The sequence below is a fragment of the Ovis aries genome, chromosome 18 (assembly GCF_016772045.2).
Source record: "Ovis aries strain OAR_USU_Benz2616 breed Rambouillet chromosome 18, ARS-UI_Ramb_v3.0, whole genome shotgun sequence".
Lineage (NCBI taxonomy): Eukaryota > Metazoa > Chordata > Mammalia > Artiodactyla > Bovidae > Ovis > Ovis aries.
This window is the reverse complement of record NC_056071.1, coordinates 52,550,826-52,574,812: the sequence shown is the minus strand read 5'-3', so window position 1 is coordinate 52,574,812 and position 23,987 is coordinate 52,550,826. Positions and strand designations below refer to the sequence as shown.

The following is a 23,987-nucleotide window of genomic DNA, read 5'->3' as shown; positions in this document are numbered from 1 at the left end:
CTACAGTCATCATCCTATCTCCTTCCATTCTGATCCTCTTTAGAATTATCTAGGTCATCCTTGGTCCTCTGTTCTTTCATATGAATTTCAGGGTTAGCTTGCCATGCTCCATTAAAGATCCTGTTGAGATTTTGATAGAAATGAAATTGAGTTTCCTTGTTTAAAAATATAGGATCATACCAAAAAAATGCACGACCTCTTTAATTTATTCAGGCCTGTTTTTATGTCTCTCAAAAAAGTATTTTAGTTTTCATAATGAATGTCTTTTGTTAGGCCTCCATATACTTAACAAATTTTGTTGATACTGTAATGTCTTTCTTAAAAATCACTTTCTGCATATTCCTGGTATCTGGGAACTTTACTCACCTTTCCATTTGGCTTTTATATATAGCAACCTTGCTAAATCATTTATTATTTTAATAGTTTTCTGTATATCCTTCTGGATTTTTTATATAGATAATCCAAAAATGATAATAATGTTAATGATGAAAACTATGATGGCAATGATGAGAACTAATCTTTATCGAGCTAATATTCATGTGTCAGGGGGTGTTCCAAGTATTTTTTACGTATTAACTAATTTAATCTTCACAACAATTCTGTGGGGTAGGTACCATTCCTATTTTATGGATTAAAAAAAGGACAGAGTAAATTGCTAAAAATCACATACTAAGGAAATTATCGAACTCAGGCTCCCTGGCTCCAATCCTGTGCTCTAAACCACTATATTACACCATGTTTTATCTGCTTAGAAAACTACACCTTCCAAGACTGAAACAGGAGAAAAACAGAAAATATGAACAGACCAATTACTGGTAATGAAATAGAATCAGTAATTTTAAAACTCCCAACAAACAAAAGTCGAGGACCAGATGACTTTCACAGGTGAATTTTACCAATTACCTATCCTTCTCAAACTATTAAAAAAAAAATTACAGAGGAAGGAACACTTCCATATTCATTGTATGAGGACCACAGCACTCTGATATATCCAGGGAAAAACATCACACAAAAAAGAAAACTGCAGGCCAATATCACTGATGAACATAGATGTAAAAATCCTCAACAAAACACTAGCAAACCAAGTCCAACAATACATTAAAAGGTTCCTACACCATGATCAAGTGCATTTATGCCAGAGATGCAAGAATTTTTCAGTATCTATAAATCATTGTGATGTATACCACATTAATAAATTAAAGAATAAAAATCATACGATCATATCAACAGATGCAGAAAAAGCTCTCAATAAAACTCAACATGCATGTACAATAAAACCTCTCCAGAAAGTGGTCACAGGGGAGACATACCTGAACCTAATGAAGGCCACGTATAACAAACACACAGCTAACACCATACTCAGTGGTCAAAAGCTGAACACATTTCCTCTAAGATTAGGAACAAGACATAGATACATACTCTCACCACTTTTATTCAACACAGTATTTGAAGTCTTAGCCACAGCAATCAGAGAAGGAAAAGAAATAAAAAGAATCCAAATTGGAATGGGAGAAGTAAAACTGTCACTGTTTGCAGATGACATGATACTACATATAGAAAACCCTAGAGACACTACCAGAAAACTACTAGTAATCATCAATGAATTCAGTAAAGTTGCAGGATACAAAATATACAGAAATCTATTGTAATTCTATACAATAACAACAAACTATCAGGGAATTCCCTGGAAGTTCAGTGGTTAGGACTCTGTGCTTTCAATGTCAAGGGTCTGGGTTCAATCCCCCGTTGGGGAACTAAGATTACACAAGTCGTGTGGCACAGTCAAAAATAAAACAAAACTATCAGAAAGAGAGAGAGAGAAAAAAAAGGCAACAATCCCATTTACTATCGCATCAAAGAGAAAAAAATACCTAAAAATAAACTTATCTAAGGAGGAAAAAGAACCATGCTTGTAAAATGATCAGACAATGATGAAAGAAATTAAAGATGACACAAATAGAGGGAAAGATATACTGTGTTCTTAGATAGATAGGAAGAATTAAGATTGTTAAAATGACCACACTACCCAAGGTAATCTATAGTTTCAGGGCAATCCCTATCAATAGACCAATGGCATTTTTCACAGAACCAGAATAAAAAAAATTTTTAATTTGTATGGAAACACAGAAGACCCCAAATAACCAAATCAATCTTGAGAGAGAAGAACAGAGGTTGGGGGATTGTAGTGTTAAGAAAACTGGACAGTTACATGTAAAAGAATAAGATTAGAATATTTCTCTAATACCACATACAAAATATAAACTCAAAATGGATGGAAGACCTAAATGTAAGACCATATACTATAAAATTCCTAATAGAAAACATAGACAAAACACACTGACATAAATCACAGGCATTTTTTTTTTAATCTATCTCTTAAAATATAGGAAATAAAAGCAAAAATAAACAAATAAGACTCCAAGCTTTGTACAGCAAAGTAAACCACCAATGGAATGGAAAACTGTGCTGTGTGCTAAGTCGCTTCAGTCATGTCCAACTCCTTGTGACTCTATGGACGTTAGCCCTCGGAGCTCTTCTGTCTATAGGGTTCTCCAGGCAAGCATACTGGAGTGGGTTAACGTTTCCTCTTCCAGGGGATCTACCTGACCCAGGGACTGAACCCTCATATCCTGCACCTCCTGCATTGGCCGGTGCACTCTTTAACACTGAGCCTCCTCGGAAGCCTCTGCTAACATCAAGGAAATGCAAATCAAACACCAAGGACAGGAAACCCCACATCTGTCAGAATGGCTACCATCAAAAAGTACACAAATAACAAATGTTGGCAGGAATGTGAAGAAAAAGGTACCCTCAGACAATGCTGGCGGGAACGTAAATTGGTGCAGCCACTGAGGAAAACAGTATAGAGGTCTCTCAAAAAACTACAAACAGAACCATAAAATGACCCAGCTATTCCATTCCTGGGTATATATTGGGAAAAAAAAACACAACACAACACTAACTCAAAAGGATGCATGCAACCCAATGTCCATAGCAGCGTAATTCACAATAGCCAAGATATGGAAGCAACCTAAGTGTCCTTCAACAGATGAATTGTTAAAGAAGATGTGGTGTATAGTAACAGTGGAATGCTACTCAGCCATAAAACAGAATAAAAGTTTGCCATTTGGCTCAACGTGGATGGACTTGGATGCTATTCTATGCTAACTGAAGTAAGTCAGACAGAAAAATAAATACTATTTGATATTACCCCCTTCATGGACCACAGCCTTGTTGTGGTAAAGGGGCTTGCGTAACTCAATGAAGCTACAAGCTATGCTGTCCAAAGCCACCCAAGACAGAATGGTCATAGTGAAGAGCTCTGAGAAAAAGTGGTCCACTGGAGGAAAGAATGGCAACCCACTCCAGTATTCTTGCTGCAAGAACCCCATGAACAATATGAAAAGGCAAAAAGATATGACACTGGAAGATGAGCCCTCGAGGTTGGAAGGTATCCAATAAGCTACTGAGAAAGAACAAACGGCAATTACTAATAGCTCCAGAAGAATGAAGCAGATGCGCTGAAGCAGAAATGACAGAGACATCACTTTGCTGACAAAGGTCTATATAGTCAAAAGTACAGTCATGTACAGATGTGACAGCTGGACTATCAAGAAAGCTGAGCACCAAAGAACTGAATTTTGGTGCTGGAGAAGACTCTTGAGAGTCCCTTTGACTGCAAGGTGATCAAACTAGTTAATCCTAAAGGAAATCAACTCTAAGTATTCATTGGGAGGACTGTTGCTGAAGCTGAAGCTCCAATACTTTGGCCACCTGGATGTGTAGAGCCAACTCATTGGAAAAGACTCTGATGCTGGGAAAGACTGAAGGCAGGAGGAGAAGGGGCAGCAGAGGATGAAATGGTTAGACAGCATCACTGACTCGATGGACATGAATCTGAGCAAACTCCGTGAGACAGTGAAGGACAGGGGGGCCTGGCATGTTGCAGTCCATGAGGTTGCAAAGAGTCAGACACTCAGCGACTGAAAAGCAACAATATATATCACATATATGAATTTAAAAAATACAACAAACTAGTGAAGATAGTAAAAAAAAATCAGACTCACAGATACAGAGAACAAACTAAGATTACAAGTAGGGAGAGGGGTGGGGGGAGGGGCAATATAGGGTTAGGGGAATAAGAGATAGGATATAAAATAAGTGATAAGAAAGGATATAAAACTATTATATATAAAATAAGCTACAAGGATATATTTTACAACACAAAGAATATAGTCAATATTTTATAATAGCTATAAATGGGATATAACTTTAAAAACTGTGAATCACTACACTGTACACTTGTAACTTAAATAACATTGTAAATCAACTACACTTCAACTTTAAAAAAGGCAATCTGTCATATTTTTAGAGGTTCCCTCCAATTTTCTTTGTATCTTTTTGAAGAGTTTCCAAGACAACAGACCTTGCTTATTTATATAACAAATAAAACATTTTTCTGAAGACATAAATGACGGTGTATGTGTTAGTCACTCAGTCTTGTCTAACCTTTGTGACCCCATGAACTGTAGTCCCCAGGCTCCTCTGTCCATAAAATTCTCTAGGCAAGAATACTGAAGTGGGTTGCCATTTCCTTCTCCAGGGGATCTTTCCCACCCCGGGATCGAACTTGGGTCTCCTGCATTGCAGGCAGATTCTTTACCATCTGAGCCACAAGGGAAGCCATGTATGTATGTACGGCTTGTATCATTTGACTATGTATGCCATATACTGTTTACTTTTAATTCATATCTAACATGCTTAGGACCTCTACCTCTACCTAAACCTTACAGGAGACTTAAGTAGTCACAAATTTACATATACAACCTACTAGTAAGTTAAATCTTGACTTTAGAAAAACATAATATTCCTTTAGTAGCTGATCTAATAGGTATTCTGAGAGGTTACCAAAACCAAAGACACTCTGAAGATCTGATTAAACACTGACAGTGGAGGCTGTTTACAAAGCTAACATAAGCATTCAGGGATATATGGAAACAGAAGAGATGAAGCAACACAGAGAAGCCTCTCTATTCCTACTAATCAGCAGTCTCAAAGGTATCTTGCCCAGATTTGGGGAAAAAAATCTCTATCATTAAGAAAGATAAACTAAACAATAGAGATAAACTATCTTAGTGTGAATAATACCATAAAGAAAAACTTTATGTAGTCATATGGCCCTTTGGAGTGGGTGGAAGAAAGGGTGGCTAAAGTGGAAGCGCTGTATTAACTCTATCTTCTTTACTAATTTCAAATAAGCATTGTTTTTTCATCAATAAATAATGACAGATGTACATCCCAATTACTCAGAAAATTTTAGTAAAGGAGATACAACAACAAAATATCTCCAAAATTTCTGATTTTATCCTACTTCTAAGTAATAACTGTTATAGCTATTAACTAGCATAGAAATAGAAGACATGCCTTCAAATCCAAAATTCATATGTCTGACAGCCAGCCTCAAACTCTCCATCTTGTTCTCTCTTATGAATATGTAAGATATCTAAAATGATAGCTAGGTAAGCAATCATGGGTCCTAATAGGAGACGTAATAAATTCTAAATAGATTTAAAATTGAAAACTGTTATGGACGCATATATATGGAATTTAGAAAGATGGTAATGATAACCCTATATGTGAGACAGCAAAAGAGACACCGTTGTATAGAACAGTCTTTTGGACTCTGTGGGAGAGGGAGAGGATGGGATGATCTGAGAGAATAACACTGAAACATGTATATTATCATATGTGAAACAGATCGCCAGTCCAGATTTGATACCTGAGACAGGGTGCTCAGGGCTGGTGCACTAGGAGGATCCTGAGGGATGGGATGGGATGAGGAGGGAGGTGGGGGCGTGGTTCAGGATGGGGAACACATGTACACCCATGGCTGATTCATGTCAATGTATGGCAAAAACCACTATAATCTTGTAAAGTACTTAGCTGCCAATAAAAATAAATAAATTAAAAAAAAAAACAACTGTCTTCTGCTACCACAGTACTCCTTATGGGATAATTTTATTCTCAATTACTTGTTATGAAAATGTTCATCTCTACGATGAGTTTCTAATTAGTCATATTTATATCAAGAGTACTAAACCTAATATTTCAGTTTAACAGTTATGAAAAATTTGATTAAAATTATTATTAAAAATAAAACATCCCTTTCTGTAGTAAGTATAATTATATAAAATAACATATTAGATTTGGAAACCCCACAAAATATTTATAAATCATTTGTATTCAAATAAAGTTGGAATTTAAACCTTTATCTTGATGACTGTTAGTTGTCCCCAGGTACTGTAAGTCAGAATCCACACTGCCAGTTTTACCACATATCTGTGAAAATCCAAGGTGTCCGCATTTCCCAGAGAGATTTGTCTGATGAGTCCCACTAGTCCCTTTGGAAGGAGAAGAAAAACATAAAATCAAAAGTTTACTTCATGAACACAACTAATTTCACAAATGTTGGTGTCCTTTGTGTGGGAATAAATACAAAAGTATATGTACATTAAGCCAGGCAGGCAATAAAGATTTGCCTGCAATCAGATTTGCTATTGGCAGATCTGATTAGTGACAGGGGTTAAAGGACACAAGACGGACTAGTCAGGTACAGAGAAAAGAAAAATATGTTGAAAAATATATACAAAGGCAGTTTCTTCCTATATGTTCCCCTCTCTCACCATGGAAGGTTTCTCTGGACCTTGATTTCCTTCTTCCCAGGATTTGTAGTAAATTTACACTCTACTCAAAAAGGTCTACTGTGAGACTCTTTCTTTCTTTCCTAACATGTAACACATATTCACGTACTTTCCAAGCTTACCCAGGTATATTTTCCAGATCCCTTCCCTCCCACCTGGAACTCGTTAAGGTTATTCCCGGGCAGGGGAATAAGTCTGAATTGAAAAAAGGTGATACTGACCTCGCTGATGTTTGGTTAATTCTCTATAAAATTCCTTGTATGCAATTCTAAAATTCTCATGTTTATAATTCTATGATTTCAAGCCCCTTTATTCAGCATGAACTGGATGTCTGCTAAGTTAATTCTTAACTCTATACTCTGGTTAAGTGAGAGTTGGACTATAAAGAAAGCTGAGCACCGAAGAATTGATGCTTTTGAACTGTGGTGTTGGAGAAGACTCTTGAGAGTCCCTTGGACTGCAAGGAGATCCAACCAGTCAATCCTAAAGGAAATCAGTCCTGAATATTCATTGGAAGGACTGATGCTGAAGCTGAAACTTTGGCTACCTGATCCGAAGACCTGACTCATTGGAAAAGACCCTGATGCTGGAAAGATTTAAGGCAGAAGGAGAAGGGGATGGCAGAGGATGAGACGGTTGGATGGTATCACCGATTCGATGGACATGAGTTTGAGCAAGCTCTGGGAGTTGGTGATGGACTGGGAAGCGGAAGCCTGGCGTGCTGCAGTTCATGCAGTTACAAAGAGTTGGAAAAACAAAAAAAAAAAACAAAAAAAAACCAAAGAGTTGGACATGACTGAGCAACTGACCTGAATTAAATACTCTGGTTATACTTTCTCCCTAAATCTTGCTTCACTACCAACCACAAACCCTCCCACAAACCCTTCTCTTCTCTAAAATTCAGCTCAAGTTCAACCTCTTTATTGGAGTTATCATAAACCACTTCGATACTTATGATCTCTTCCTTTCTTGAATCGCTATAGTATTTATAATTTATATCATTCAACCTAACATTAAGTTACATGCTGTCTTATTCTCTATTTAAAATCTATACAGTTAGGTAAGAAATTCTAGATGATACAAAAAAACACAGGCTTTATAAAAATCCCAAGCAATGCTTCAAACTTAACTGGATATATTCTTGCATTTCTTTTTCTCTATCAAATAAACGTTCAACTACACAATCACTGTAAGACCTCATTTTTATATGAAAATATTAAGGAATTTTATTGCATAAAGATCTACAAATTCTCCTAGGGTAACAACGTTTTCTAAACATTGTGTCATAGCCAATAAATTTCAATAACTGGTATCACTTGGATCTTAAGTAAAAGACAAACTCAATCTTTATCTCATACTCCACTTTCCACTGCTAAATGATTTCCTTTGTCAACACATTACCATTTTTCTAATTACCTGGGTGCTAAGTCTAGAAATCTTTTTCTATTCCCCTTTTTTCTATTTTATGTCATCATCATATTTTTCTCACTAATCATTTCTATTCAATCTATAAACCTTGTCACCCTAGTTGCTTTGTTCTTTAATGAAACAAGTCTTCATTAGCTCCCTATAGCTTACAAGTACCAGCTCAAATTTTTGAATCTAGAACACAAGGGTTCCCCACATTCCAATTTCTCTTTGACCATCTAAAATGAATCTTGCCTTTACACTGCTGTCAGAAGTCTCAAGCCCATTCCTAATGTGAGCCTTTGCTCTCCTCATACCTCCCCTTAACATCTAGAATCATACATATATCCCCAAAAGATGCAGTCAAGTGTTATCTCCTCTTTGATGATTTTTCTAACTGATAAGACCCATGACGGGACAATGTCCTCAGAATAATATAATATTTACTTTCTATAACACTGACTTTAGGCAACTAAACATCTTCCCAGTTGTTCTGGCCAAAAAAACCTTAGAGCTCTTTCAACTTCCCTCTCATACTCCTATACAACCCATCAGCAAATCATAGTAACTGTATCTTTGACTTATGATCAGGATGCAATCACTTTTCGCTATAATCACTGCTGCACTGGTCAAAACCTCCATTGACTCCAGCATGGAACACAACAGACTCCATGTTTTCTCCCTTGACTGCATTGATCTATTTCAAATGTAACATCCCCCAAGTCTGGAAAGCAAGCCAATTGATGTTACTTCTTTCCTCAAAATATTCTTCAATATTTTGAAGCCCATTCAATAGTTTATTAGGCCTTAAATAGGAACCCATATTATTCTCTTCAATTTAATTTTCTATGCTTCTTTCCCTTACTCTTTTCATTCCAGATTTACTAGCTTCTTTGATCTTTCTCAAATATGTCCTGTACTCTGCACTCACTGTTCCCTCTTCTTGGAATCATCTGCTGTTCTCTCATGGTATCTATGTGGTTTGCTCCAAATATTCCCTTCTCAATATGGCCTTCTTTCATCACACTATTTAAAATAGGCCCTCCTCTATATTCCTCTTCTTTGCTTTTTTTTTTCATAGCATTTATCACCATTTAATTTACTCTGTTTTGCATTTATTTAATGTTTGCTTTGCCCCAACTAGAATGTAAGATCAATTAGGCAGAAAGTTTTCCCTATTTTGTTGACTGCTATATCCCCAGGCTTCCATGGTGGTTCAGTGGTAAAGAATCTGCCTGCCAAGCATGGACACAGGTTCAATCCCTGGGTTGGGAAGATACCCTGGAAAAGGAAATGGCAAACTATTCCAGTATTCTTGCCTAGGAAATCCTATGGACAGAGGAGCCTGGCGGGCTTCAGTCCATGGACAACAACAAATATACCCAGTACTTAGAAAAGCATCTGCACATACTTAGAAACATATCTGTACACCGGATATACTCAGTAAACATGGCTTGTTGATGAAGCAAATATCGCTTACATAAAAAAAAAAGATTTCAGTGAGAAACCCTTCCCGGATCTTTTGAGACAATTGCGTCAAACTGTCCATTCTTATCAGGTCTTTAACAAATATTATTGAATTTGAACTGTCTACCAGATTATAAATTCTAAGACGTTCTGAATGAACTATGAAGATTAGAGAAATCTTCAACTTAGTTCAACATGTTCAGTACCTGCAACTTTCACTTACCAGCAGCACATATAGGAAGAGAATCTGGGTTACATTCCCGACTATTCTGAAATACGGTTCTTGACGCTCTTTTTCTGCTAAAACATAAATCATCGTTGACTGGCATTCCTTGAGATGGCTTTAATTTTGGAGATGGAATGAAATCATATGCTGAAAACTATAAAAACAGAATAACAAATTAGCAAATGTAGTTAAGTCTACTTGGTAATGAATATGATGGAATAATTTAGACCTAATTATGAAATTCAGGTTAAAAGAAAAAATTAATAAATGTATCAAATATACAATGATACAAATAAACATCCACATATAGTACGGTACACTAGCAGTATTTTTTCGTGCCATGATATAAATGCTAATTTTTTTTCCATTTCTTAAACCTTACCCTAAACGTTTTCTATACCTTACCTTCCTAGAGTACACAACTGGCAGCTAGGAAGGAAAGAATGCAAATGACAAAAAGAGTGAAATGATGACTTGAATAAAGGAAAGACCATTTCTGATTCAGCAGCATGGCCTGTCACACTATGCCATCTCTGAGCAGTGGACAATAAATGCCAGTTGAAGGTTACTGAACCAGCAAGCATCCCACTTTACTCTTCTTACTGAGGCAAATTTACTATTCATAATCTGCAGCCCAAATGTAAATATAATCTATATCATGGTTCCCTTAGGAGATTTTTATGAGAGATCTTTCAGTTAAAATCAGAAACATAATACTTTATATATGCCTAGTACTTTATAATTTCCAACTCCTTTTCCACATACCCAGTTTGATCTGTAAGGTACAAGAGTGCCAGAATAGAATTTTGAAACTCAACCTAATCATAAAGAACTACGTAAAAGCATGATTCAAGGGTTAAGAATCCTTCACCAATAATGGCCTCGATTGTTCTGGATCATTTCACACTGATCATGGCTACAGAACATTTTAAAAACTGAGTGAACAGACAAGAAATTATATTTACTGTCCTTATATTTATTTGGAGCTAAAGACACAATCAAGTCTACACATGCGGTGAGCTGTAATTCTTCTCAGGTATCCTCAGCAAACTTTGTCAAGTGTCAAATAGCAATGAAATACAATAAAATTACAGATACATTATTTGAAAACTTCTTAGCTATTTGACTATTATAAGATTAAGATTATCAAATAGATATCAAGTAACTTGTTATTCCTCATCAAATTTTGTGAGAAAACTATCAAGTCGTTCAAAAATTAACCCCCAAAATACCAGTGAGAAGTAATGAATGCTTCGGCAGAAAAAGGTCTGATTTTACTTTCCTCAAAATCCAATCTTATAATTTCTGAGACTGATTATAGGCTTTCCTGGAAGCACAGTGGTAAAGAATCCACCTGCAGTGTAGGAGACACAGGTTCAATCTCTGGTTTGGGAAGATCCCCCGGAGAAGGAAATGGTAACCCACTCCAGTATCCCAGCTTGGGAAATCCCATGGACAGAGAAGCCTGGCGGGCTATAGTCCGCCAGGATTGCAAAGAGTCAGACATGACTTAGTGACTAAACAACAACAATGACTGATTTTATAGTAGTCAATATGAAAAGGAGGGAGCCTCCCAACCCAGGGATGGAACTCAGGTCTCCTGCATTGCAGGCGATTCTTTACCAGCTGAGCCACCAGGGAAGCCCATGAAAAGGACACAATGGAATAAAAATGAAACCAATTACAGTCAACTTTTGATTAGATACATTAAAAGAAAATATACTAACCCAGTTAATATCACAAATAATCCAGAAATAATTCTCCAGTATGGAATGCGTTTACATTAGATTTACTCTGTAATTGATCTCTTTTTAAAAAAACTTTTTATATTGGAGTATAGCCAATTAACAATGTTGCGACAGTTTCAGGTGAACAGTAAAGGGCTGCAGCCATACAAACAATATATCCATTCTCCACTAAACTCTCCACCAAACTGTTCTACTTAGAGAACAGAACATCAGAATGTATGACAGTGAATACAACTCGTGATAGTGGTAATGAGGGTACAGATAAAGTGGGCGGTAGTAGGAGTGGAGAATATATCTGCTAGTGTGGCATTTTCCAAAGTTTAGAAGTAGTCAGTCAGGATTACATTCTGCTGTAGAAAAATCTGCAAATATTTGAAAGCAGACTGTAGGACATACCAATTATTATTAACATGAGAGGTCCTTTATGGTCTTTCTCAAAAGTAGGTAAATTATCATCAGGATAAGCTTTGATGGGACTAAACAATAAACAAGGGAAAAGGAATGAGTTAGCATAAAACGGGAAAGTACACATATAGTTTGCAAAAGTTGTGAGCTAAATTTACAAAATATGAAGCAGTCTGTTTAGAGGATCTTATGACTCTTAGAAAAATAGAACTGAGTTTTCAGTGTTTGAAGTCAATGTCTTAAAATTTAATTCATTTAATTTCTTGTAGGAAATGAAAGTGTTATAAAAGGTGAGTTTCACATTTAATATTAACAATGATTTGAAATTCACACACTTATCTACTACTTTAATCTCGCTATTTAGTAACTCTTAACCTTTGGACTTGACTCCTAACATATTTTTCATAAAAACATTTCTTTGACCTAACACATCTTAGTTCAGCTTTTGGCAAGGAGTGTTAAGGACATCACAAAAATAGTTTTAATTCTACCTTGGTATAGATAGTAGCAAATTATCAGGGTAACACCTTTTAATAGCTAACTCTCTCAGAAACCACCTACACTCCTGCCTTTATTGAGCTCATACTAAACTTATCTTAATCTCCAGCCTCCAGTTTTTGGACCTTCATTTTCTACTGGTTCTTTCTGGTTTTACCTGAACTTTCCAATTACCTCCAGAATCACCTTCTGAAATATCTTTGTATGTTTTTTCAAATCATTTTCTATGCAAACTTTAAGAAAGCACAGTTGTGATACCAAATATAACAAGTTTTGTCTCCTACTTTTGCACATTCAAGGGAAAGCATAGACTGTGAGTTTAATTAATGACCTCGGTTACTAGGTTAAAGAACAAGGAAAAAAATGTTCATAAACTTAAAAGTTTTTAATACATGGCATGTACTTGTACAGAAAAAGCTCACATAAAAATTCTACCTAAGATGGCTCTTCGGACAAATCAGACTCAGTAGAAGGCAGCTATTTGTCTTTGCCCACATTTTATCACAGTGTAAAAATAATAGTATAATTGTTTGAGCAAATTTGAACTCTCAGGAAACACCTAATTAACTTAAATTTCCTAAATTTCCTCTACTGGTTTCACTGATTGGATACCTTAACATTACTCCTTTTCAAATTATAAAATTGCAAAATCACATGTTCAATTAAATTTCATAATAGATAATATCTTTATTAACAGGGATCAATTTTTATAATGCCATAAATCTTATATTATTTATAATTTCCAGACTCTTAATTAAGATTTTAGACTAATATAAAATTGAATGAAAAAATTAAACTATCAAACATAGTTGATAGGTTTGTATAGTCAAAGCTATGGTTTTTCCAGTGGTTATGTATGGATGTGAGAGTTGGCCCATAAAGCAATCTGAGTGCTGAAGAATTGATGCTTTTGAACTGTGGTGCTGGAGAAGACTCTTGAGAGTCCCTTGGACTGCAAGGAGATCAACCCAGTCAATCCTAAAGGAAATCAGTACTGAATAGTCATTGGAAGGACTGAAGCTGAAGCTGAAACTCCAATACTTTGGTTACCTGATGTGGAGAACTGACTCATTGGAAAAGACCCTGATCCTGGGAAAGACTGAAGGCAGGAGGAGAAGGGGATGACAGATGAGATGGTTGGATGGCATCACTGACTCGATGGACGTGAGTCTGAGCAAGCTCCAGGAGTTGGTGATGGACAGGGACGCCTGGCGTGCTGGAGCCCAGGGGGTCGCAGAGTCAGACACAACTCAGCAACTGAACTAAATTGATAGTTGATTTACAATATTGTATTAATTTCTGCTGTATAGCAAAGTGACTTGATTATATGTATGTATTCTTTTTCATATTCTTTTCCATTATGGTTTATCACAGGATATTAAATATAGTTCCCTGTGTTAAATATGCTTTTAATTTATCCTTGTCTGTTATACATTATTGGATAACCATCAAACAAACAGGTTAAAGGATATACAAAAGCCTCTGGATGACGACAAATACATGTTTATTTCTGTCACTTAAACCATTACAAAAAGGACATATATAGTCACAGAAAGAATAAAAAGATAGCTCTTGGTTACATGAATTTCAGTTTTTTGTCTGTGAGGAAACAAAAGTTGGTATCTTTGGGTGAGGTTATATTTAATATATATAACTGACACTGCCTTAGGTTAAAAAGTTATAGGGAAATAAAAGTAGGTACCCAAGGAAATGCATATGTTTTCTCCATTTATCATGATAAGTGCTATGGTTTAAGACCATAAAATCAATATAATGTATACATTATCTTATTTAATATTCTTTTTTAAGGTTTAGTTTTCAAAACTTATTTTAAAATTACTTTTAAGTTTTTAAATAGACCTGAGAATAGATATGCTTTTGGATTGCTCTTAATTTTGACAAGTACTAAAAGTAAGTTTTTCAGGAATTCCCTGGTAGCCCAGTGTTTAGCACTCAGAGCTTTCACTGCCCTGGCCCAAGGTTCAATCCCTGGTCAGGGAACTAAGATCTTGCAAGCCATGTGGTGCAGTCAGTAACAACAACATAAATAAATAAATAAACAGAAAAAAGTTTTTCAAATACTTCAGACATCTTGATAAAATTTTTAGAAGAAAAATAATGACTACTTACTGGAAACAAATTAACATCTGCACTGATATTATATATATTTTCAGGATTGTTCATGATTTTGACATGTTTTAAAACTAAGGGTTTTTCTCTTTTAGATACTCCAATCATATTTTTTAAAGAACAGGGAGGGAGGTTCAAGAGGGAGGAGAGATATATGTGCCTATGGCTGACTCATGTTGAGGTTTGAAAGAAAACAACAAAATTCTGTAAAGCCATTATCCTTCAATTAAAAAAAAAAAAAAAAAACCAAAAACTACTTGCTGGAAATAACGTACTATCCAAGGAGATTAAGTTCACACCAAATACATTACTGCAACTTAGTGATTTGGGATTTTCTATTACCTTTAAATTTGTCACATTAAGTATTCTAAATCTTTCCCACATTCTTCAAATGTCTGATTCTCTATTTTCCATTCTCAGCTTGGCTCTTCATTTACCAGATTATGGAAGCCTAATATTAGAGCCCTGCCCTTACAATGTGACTCACAAATCAGCAGCATCAGCAACAACTAGAAGCTTACTAGATATGTAGTCTCAGAACCCCTCTCCAGACAAACTGAACCAGAATCTGTACTTTAGAAGATCCTGAGGGCATCTTTATGGACATTAAAATTTGATAAGCACTATTCCAGAGGTCATTGTCTTCAATGTCCAGAGCTCCATTCTTTTGGTTAAAAAAAAAAATCTGCTGTCTCAAAATCTTTCTGAATTCTAAGTTATCTTCCTTTAATTTTTTCCTCCAGTTCCAGAAGAAAAAAGACTTCTGTCTCTGTTCCAAAGCTAACCTCTCTATATACCCATGTTCTTGATTCATTCAGTATATAATGACACTAATTCCTTGCCTTTCCTTCTCAATTTGATTCTCAACTATGATTAGAGAGATCAAATCATACATTCCTTGCAAATCTAAGATCTACCACAGTACAGAGTAGGCATGGTGAAGTCACCAGTGGCTCTTTGCTACTTTTAAATGAGGTGGTTCCTATCTAAAAATAAAACATAGTGATAACTCATCCTGCTACATCCTACGACATCTTGCTTGGTCTTTTCTTTTACCCTCAGACCCTGAGATTCTATTTTCTTACTTAGATATTTGTGGATACTGATTGCAGATACAGCACTGTTAGTACTGTTATATAAAAAAACAACAACAGTCATTATCAACACAGTGCTTACCATTACTGAAGAAAAAGAAGACATGGTTCACATGGGCTAAATACCCAAAGAGGAAAAAAATGTGAGGCAGTGCTTTTAAGAGTAATCTATAACCTTGAACCTGGCTTCACACTTGGTGGGTGATCAAAAAGATGCTTAATAAATGTTTACTGCTTGTATTAATAAATATTTTATCAGTTCATCTCACAAACTCATAAATTTAGTCTCTAAAACCACTTTTTTTCCATGTCTCACTGACTTTTCAGTAACCAAACTTTCTACCTTTAAAAAGATATAGAACTTAATAACTACATACAAGTGAAGCAAGTTTGCTCCTTACTTTTCAGTCTAGGTTACCGTGACTCTTAACTCATTGTAGAGAAATCTGTTAAGAAAAATATAGCTAACATGGTGGCCAGGTAGTGATGGCTGACTACTGGACCCCACTAACCCATTAGAAGAGCCCTAAAAGCACAGAAAGAGATGCAAAGTTAGAACACCACAAGAATCTGCTTATCACAGTATATGCTGGGGCAGAAAAATAGTCAACTAAATGGTGGAAACAAAATTAAAACGTATAAATATTCAAAAGTAAGAACAACTAAACCAACTGATATTATATAATCTAACATGAAACAGCCATTAAAGATACTACTATAGATTATTTGATGTCAAAGGAAAAAAATTCATGATAAAGTGAAAGAGAGAGACTTTCGTGTATGGAAAAAATAACGTCATTAGTATACACAAACTGAAATGACACTTGAAGACGAGGCAACAAAATGTTCACTGAATGTTTTTCTCAGTAGTGAGACTGCTGAAAATCTTAAATTTCCTCTTTGTGCCTTTCTATGTTTTCCAAATTTTCTATAACAAGCACATACAACTTTTAATAATCAGATGAATTATTGGGAGGAAATTAAGAAAGATAAAATTATGAGAAAAGTATCTTCAAAAATTATTTTACAAGTAGCTAGCTGATATGTAAGAATAAATCATGTTTTTTCTGATTTCATTCTCAAAAATCTCTCCTGCCTTTAATAGCAATGATGTGCTTCCTGAAACTCTCTTTTTACTTCACTTCTAAAACCTTTGTTCTTCCTTGATTCTCTTCCAACTCTTAGGGACTCTTTCTCTTTGCCTTGTTTGGTTCTGTCTCCTACTGCTATTCCCTAAATGGGGCTGTATGCTGAGACTGAGTCTTAAGCACTATGCTCTTGTTCTGAGAACTCCTCAAATCTCACAGTTTCAACAAATTACGTCTCAATGTGTAACTTCCAAGTTCTACATCCTAGTTCTTTCTTTGTCTCTTGAATAGTGGTCTTCAACAAATTCAACCAAGTGTTCTTCCACAATCTAAAACTCATTTTCCCTTGTTGGGTCTTTCTTATTCATGGATTTATTATGCATTTTTGTCACTTCAATCAAATCTGAGTTATCCCTCTTTCTCTTTATCTTCCTTTCCTCCAACACTTGGGCCACTAAATCCTTCGAAATACCTCTTACCTGATACCCTGCTAATTCTAATGAAACTCAACAGTGCACACGTAAAGTAGCCCAATAAATGTACTAACTGATCTTCCAAGTCTCCAGTCTCCATCTTCTCAAAAAAAAAAAAAAAGAAAGAAAATCCACACAACTTAGACATTGCTGCTGTTGTGATTAGCTTTCCTAAAATACTGCTTAAAAACAAGAAGAGAAGGAAAAAACCAAAACCAAACAACCCCTGTAGTCTCAAATCACTGTCAAAATAATAGACTAAACTCTTTAATCAGGCATTCACGGGTCTCCAGTCTAGCAAGGGCCTGCTTTTTTAACCTCTCCTTTTTCCTACCACTGTAATACAAAATAATCCCTCTAAGCAAACTAATCTATTTATCTTCAAAATGAGCTATAGGAGTATGTAACTGAAATATTCATGAGTTTTTATAGAAGCATCTATGTCATTAACTTGCTCTATGTGGACAAGAGAAATAACATTTTAACAATAGACTGCAAATGTTAAAATTGAGCCTGGGCAAGAGTCAGTACAAATTAGAACAGGGGTCACGTCATTCTGGAAAAGGTAAAACTATGCAGACAGCAGAAGACCAGTGTTTGCGAAGAGTTAGGAAGGAGGGATGAATAGAAGGAGCACAGAGAATTTTAGGGCAGTGAAATTATTTTGTGTGATACTACAACAATGGATATGGGTCATGGATATATTTGTCCAAACCCATAGAATGTACAATACCAAAAGTAAATCCTAATGGTCAATGCAGGTTCATCAGTTGTAACAAATGCACCACTTTAGGAGAGATGGTGTTAGTGAAGGAGGTTACATGTGTGGGTGTGGAAAGGGGCTTTAAGGAAACTCTCTGTACTTTCAATTTTGTTGTGAACCTAAACCTGCTCTAAAATATAGTACTGCCCTATTACTTTAAAAATATACATGTACTTTTAAAAACTGTACACATAAAAATATTTAGGTATTTAATCCCTGTCATTCATTATGATAATTTCCAATGTATCAATAATTCTTCTACAGACCATTTCTGAGCAAGAAAGTACAGTCAATCCTCCAAATTGATGGGTTCTGCACCCACAAATTCAACTGTGGATTGAAAATATATTAAAAAAATTCTAGAAAGTTCCCAAATGCAAAACTTCAATCTTCCATTCTTTGGCAATACATAGCATTTACACTGTATTTATGCAGCTATTTACATAGCATTGACATTGTATGAAATATTATAAGTAATCTTGAAATGACTTAAGGTGTACAGGAGGAGGTTCTAGGCACCTATAAACATGCCATTTTATATAAGCGACTTTAACATCTACAGATTTGGTATGCTCCAGGGTCCAGACACCAACCTCCCTAAAATACTGAGGGACAACTGTATAGCTTAATTTCTGGGATAACTTTTAATTTGACTATCACTTCTTTCAAAAGCAATATATGTCTACACTAGAATTTCAGAAATGTACTATTTTCAGATTCTTGGCACTTTGGCCAGCACCAGAATCTTAATATACTAACATTTCTCTTTTTTTTAGGCTGTGCTGCATGGCTTGCGGGATCTTAGTTCCCTGACCAGGGACTGAACCTGGGCCAGGGCAGTGGAAGTACTGAGTTCTAACCACTGGACTGCCACAGAACTTCCTACACTAACATTTTAGATTTGACAAATAACAAGCAGTGTTAAAATCAATGCTTACAGAAAATCATTCACCCCCAGGTGGTTTAAAATACATGAGAAAAACCATATGACTAAATTATGTAAACAGGAAAATTACTTTAAAAATAACTTTAGAATTAAAAAGAACGAGGGGGAACACTGTTCACCTCCATACTGCAAAAGGCACGAACTCATTTACAAAAATGATCTCCATACCTGGCCCTTGCCTACATTTCTAGTTTCATCTTCTGCTACTTTCCACCAAACAGGTTCAGCTGTGCAGAAATACACCATTTCTTATTAATTTGGTAAATCCTTTTATAATTTAGTATCTCTGAACATTATTTCTTCAGTCTGAAATGCATCAGGACACATCCACACTAAGCAAATTACTATTCATCTTTTATCATGTCATTTGAACCACCTACAAACAAATTAAGAAAAGTTTGACCACATGAGTGTAGGATAATTCTAAGCACAGAAACAAACAAGTACAAAGAAATATTGAGCTTTAGTAGGTAGTCAGCTGTTGTGTTACTGGTGTAGTAATTATGTTTTGTATATGAATATGAATAAATGTAACTGATATTAGAGACCAGAAGCTGTAACTCCAATACTTTGGCCACCTGATGTGACAAACTGACTCAATGGAAAAGACCCTGATGTTGGGAAAGATTCAAGGCGGAATGAGAAGGGGACGACAGAGGATGAGGTGGTTGGATGGCATCACCGACTCAATGGACGTGAGTTTGAGTAATCTCCAGGAGTTGTTGATGGACAGGGAGGCCTGGCATGCTGCAGTGCATGGGGTTGCAAAGAGTTGGACACGACTGAGCAGGTGAACTGAACTGATATTAGGGACCAGGGTTAAATTGTGAGAGAAAGGAAATACAAACATGGACTAAAGGAATATGAGAAAGAGTCTTGAGGTGCTGGATTTGCATTGGAGGTATCAATATGAATTTGTTTGAAAAAAAAAGGTATTCCTAGGTTCTATCCACTGAAAAAGTCAATCCACAATGATAAGCAATACCACTGAGCACATCTATACCCTGACTTTGGTTTTAAAATGCCACTTTCTAATTTAAAAAGCATTTCTTGGGCTCTTGGAAAAAACACTGGTTCCAGGTCTGGAGCAAGAAAATACAAAGTAACCCTGGGCATCATACTATGTTTAAGTTAAGGAAGTGTTCAAAGACTTAAGAGTCATGTTACAGGACACAGGAGCCAGCCACCGGTCAAATCAAATTGAGACAATTTTAGCGTCAAAAGGAATACTCATGTATTTAATTATTAAACATACAATAAAAAAGAATGCCAGGTAACAAATACAGAAGGAATGTTAGACTTTTCAAAAAAGTTACCCTTTTTTGTAGTCCCCAATGTAATAAATGATACAGGTAAGGACCATTAGTGGATGTTAAGAACAGGGGTGGAAGGTTGTTGAGGTATTCCTAGTGTCACGGAGTATCTTACAGATCGTATGCTAATTATAAAGAGGAAAATAAACCTTTGCAACAGAGTGGTATGGTTACCACACCTTAACCAAGTGATGGAATGCGACGTTCACAAGGTTGTATTTTTGCTAAAACTGTTTATCTTGAATGTAACATAAAGAAACAGTACGATAGATTAAGATTCTTCAAAAATAAGTCAAGGTCATGAAAAAACACACAGATGGGCATGTAATTCTATGTAAAAGACATATTAACCATGGGAATTTTGATTGACTGGATCCTGGAAGACAAAATAGTATAAAACACATTTTGGGGACAACTGGAGAAATATAAATAGAGGCTATTACTACTGGTATTCCGGGGTGTGATAATGGTATGATGGTTACAAATGAGAATGTCATTCTTAGGAGTTATATTCAGAAACCTTTAGGATGAAATGTCAAGATACTTGCACTTATTTTCAAATGGTTCAGCAGATACAAAGCACATATGGCAACATGACAACTGGTGAATACAGATGAAGTGTATGAATATTCACTGCGCGCGCATGTGTGCGCACGCGCGCACTCAGTCGTCTCCAACTCTTTGCAACACCATGGAGACCTTCAGGCTCCTCTGCCCATGGATTTTCCATGCAAGAACACTGGAGTGGGTTACCATTTCCTCCTCCAGGGCATCTTCCCGACACAGGGACAGAACCCACGTCCCCTGCAGTGGCAGGCAGATTCTTTACCACTGAGCCACCTGGGAAGTCCCAATATTCACTGTACTATTCTTTTACGTAAACTATAGATTTGGAATTTTCAAAATAAAGACTTCGGGGTGGGAAAAAACCCCTTAGTTCAGATATCTGATCTTCTTGGAAGGTTTTTCCTCCGCCAGTGTAATTATTTTTTCTACTTTCAGCATTTCCATAGGACTCGAAATTTCTATTTTAGCACTTAACCAATTTGTAGCTGCCCATTTACAGGTCTGACTTTCCCTTAACTAAACTCTGCAAAACCCGTTTGATCTTCATTCCTAGAACGTGGTTTTTTCTGGTACCTACTAGGTATTCAGTGTTTGTTGTTTGAATGAGATAACAGATATGCCAAAGTGACCCATACCAAATTGTGTCTCAAATTTAATCAAATCCATCAAGCAGAAAACCTATTGAAAGTTCCTGTGTATTCTGTCCCATTATAACTGATACATCAGCAAACTGATTTAAAAACAAAGCATAACAACCCTCAAAAAGCCTCAGTCATTACAGGCATACTTCTGTTTTAAATTCTTTCATAGGTTCAACTCAAGGAAATTAGAGAAGATGCATACCTGTTCTATGTCCTTGGAACTGGAAGTCTGGTTTTCTCCAGTGACTCCAGGCTGCTCATTTTCCCAGGGTAATTTACTTTTTCCTTTTCCTGCACTTAGTACCCTTCGAGTACAGACAGTTGGACTATAAGATCCATAAATTTGCATGCTATCCCTTGTGTGGTCACCACAGTGACAGTGTGCACTCTGAGTTCTGTTACCAGCCAAAAGCCAGTCTGCATCTGCTCCATGTGCCAAATGGCTCGATCTACCCTGGGCAGATGATGGAATGAGTACCGCATATTCCACAAATCCCTGTTCTGTTAACTTTGGGAGGGTTTTTCTAGCCAATCTGGCCTGCACAGCATTCATCACTCCATCTCCATTATCCTGCAGCTCCACAGTATCCACAGCTTTGAAAAGGATGCTGGTTTTACCTGAGCCCATTGACGATGCCAACACAGCAAAGGCTTCAAGAGCTGCCTGGCGTACCCTGCGTTTGCTATCTACAAGAGCTGGGGCAAGATCAAAAGACAGTTTGGATAAGTCAAAATCCTCACTGGGATAAGTCAGGAGGGAGCAGATGCAAATGTTCACCACCTCCTCTCTCACTCTGGAATGCTTATGTTTGAGATGTTCCAGGAGCAAGCAAAGCACCTGTTGAGGACCTACTTCCTTCATTAGCTTGAGGAAGATTTTCATGTACTCTTGTTTGATCACCAACTTGTTGTCTGCCAGCACTTTGACAGAAGCTGCTATAACAGGTGCCAAGAACTGTTGCACCTGCTCTCCAAGGCGAATAACCAGTAAATGCAGGACTTGAAGTGTGCCGTGGACCACTTTGAAGTTAGAATCGTCTAACAAATTATACAGCAAACTAATGAAACTCACAAGGCTAGGATGAGAGGTGGAACTTGGGTTAAAGCGTCCCATCACCTGTTTTAGTTCCTCAACAGCCTGAGTCCGGTTCTTATAGTCTTCCTGATCTAACAACCTTGAATGCAGCTCCTGAGGAATAATCCCAAATTTAAGATTGCTGTTGGAAAGACTCACTGCACAGGGAAGGGGATCTTCAGGAAATCCAGATGCTTCAAGTTCCAAATAATAAGGAACCTGACTTCCAAACTGGGACTCCAGGCGGCGATTGTAGTGTCTCCTCAGGGCAGAAGGCAGGCGAGAGATATAGGATTGAAATCTCTCTTGGCCAAGACGGTCCCCTATTTGCTGAAGTGCAGAGAAAGCTGTCTCAGATTCTTCTTCTATCTCCTGATCGCCAAGCTTTCGGGCTAAGGATATTATCACTTCGGTAAGATCTAGGTCGAGCAACAAATCCTCAGGGGTAAGCAAGATAGGGAACAGTAGTGCTGTGGAAGCTCTAAGCCGGGCGTCGGTACTTTCCAGTCCTTGTTGTATAAGCGTCCTCAGCACCTGTCCAGAACTACGCTTCAAACAGATGTGTAGTATCTGCAGCGCATCCTTCCGCAGGGCTGGATTCTCTTCTCGTAGCGAGACGACTAGCTGAGGCAGAAGAGCTAAGCTAAAGGCCTCTTCCAGCTGGCCTAACTCCCCCTGACCCCGGAGAACGTCCGAGAGGAACTGCAAGCAGAGTCGTTTCTCATCACTACCTCCTTCCACAAGCACTCGGCCCAGGGCCCGATACAGCGCTTCCTTTCGTCGGGGGAAGCCAAGTCGACCGCCCCGCCGCGGTAAAGCAGCCTGTAAAGCCTGGAAGGCCTCGGAAGGATCGGGCGCGGTTCGCAGTTGTTGAAGGAGCCGAGTCTCCTCTTCATCTCCCCCCGACAAACCACCTCCAGGCCCCGACCAACTACTTGAGATTGCCTCCGCGGGCATCAAGAGAGTCGAGGCCAGAGGCGAAGGTGTCGGGGGGCAGGAACCGTGGTCTCCGGCAGCTCCACGGCAGCAATAGTTTTTCTCGCCTCTCATGGCGCCCCTACCTCGACTATCATCAGTCTCTGGGGCGGAAGGACGACTGCGGCTCTGGAGGCGATAGGCACAGAGGGATGGAAGGGGCGGCAGCGGGAGCAGGGCTGAGGGCGCAGCCGCCATGGAGGGTCGTCAAGTGGCGGAGACTAGAGCAAACCATCGTCTCCGAAGGGCTCGATGGAGCCCTGCCTTCCTGTTCCTCTCCAAGCCTCAACCTGCAGAGGGGGAAAAGGGAACAACTTCAGCCCCTGACTCCCGGAGGCTGCCTTCGGCAAAATGGCCCCCGCCTGAGCCCCAGACCCCACAGCTGCCACCGGGCGTAACCAGGGGCACCACGTGACCAAACCGATCGCTTCCATGGTGATGTACCCAGCGCGAACCTCTTGACCCGGAAA

General features: G+C 37.5%; 1 protein-coding gene across 7 annotated transcripts in view; it reads right to left on the bottom strand.

Moving 5' to 3' along the window:
- The window catches only part of TOGARAM1 (TOG array regulator of axonemal microtubules 1), a 77,027-nt gene that overhangs the window by 52,113 nt on the left and 927 nt on the right, over positions 1-23,987 (bottom strand). For 5 of the 7 annotated variants that reach the window (XM_012099164.4, XM_027957299.2, XM_042235322.2 and 2 more), the window contains exons 1-3: positions 21,670-23,930; positions 9,799-9,955; positions 6,267-6,401 (exon numbers count right to left, since the gene is read on the bottom strand). In XM_012099164.4, coding sequence (XP_011954554.4) covers positions 6,267-6,401; positions 9,799-9,955; positions 21,670-23,715 — 2,338 coding nt within the window. In that variant the 5' untranslated portion in view covers positions 23,716-23,930. Of the gene's footprint in view, positions 1-6,266; positions 6,402-9,798; positions 9,956-21,669; positions 23,931-23,987 lie in introns of those variants that run through there. The other 2 variants (XM_042235321.2, XM_060401834.1) reach the window with 1 other exon arrangement.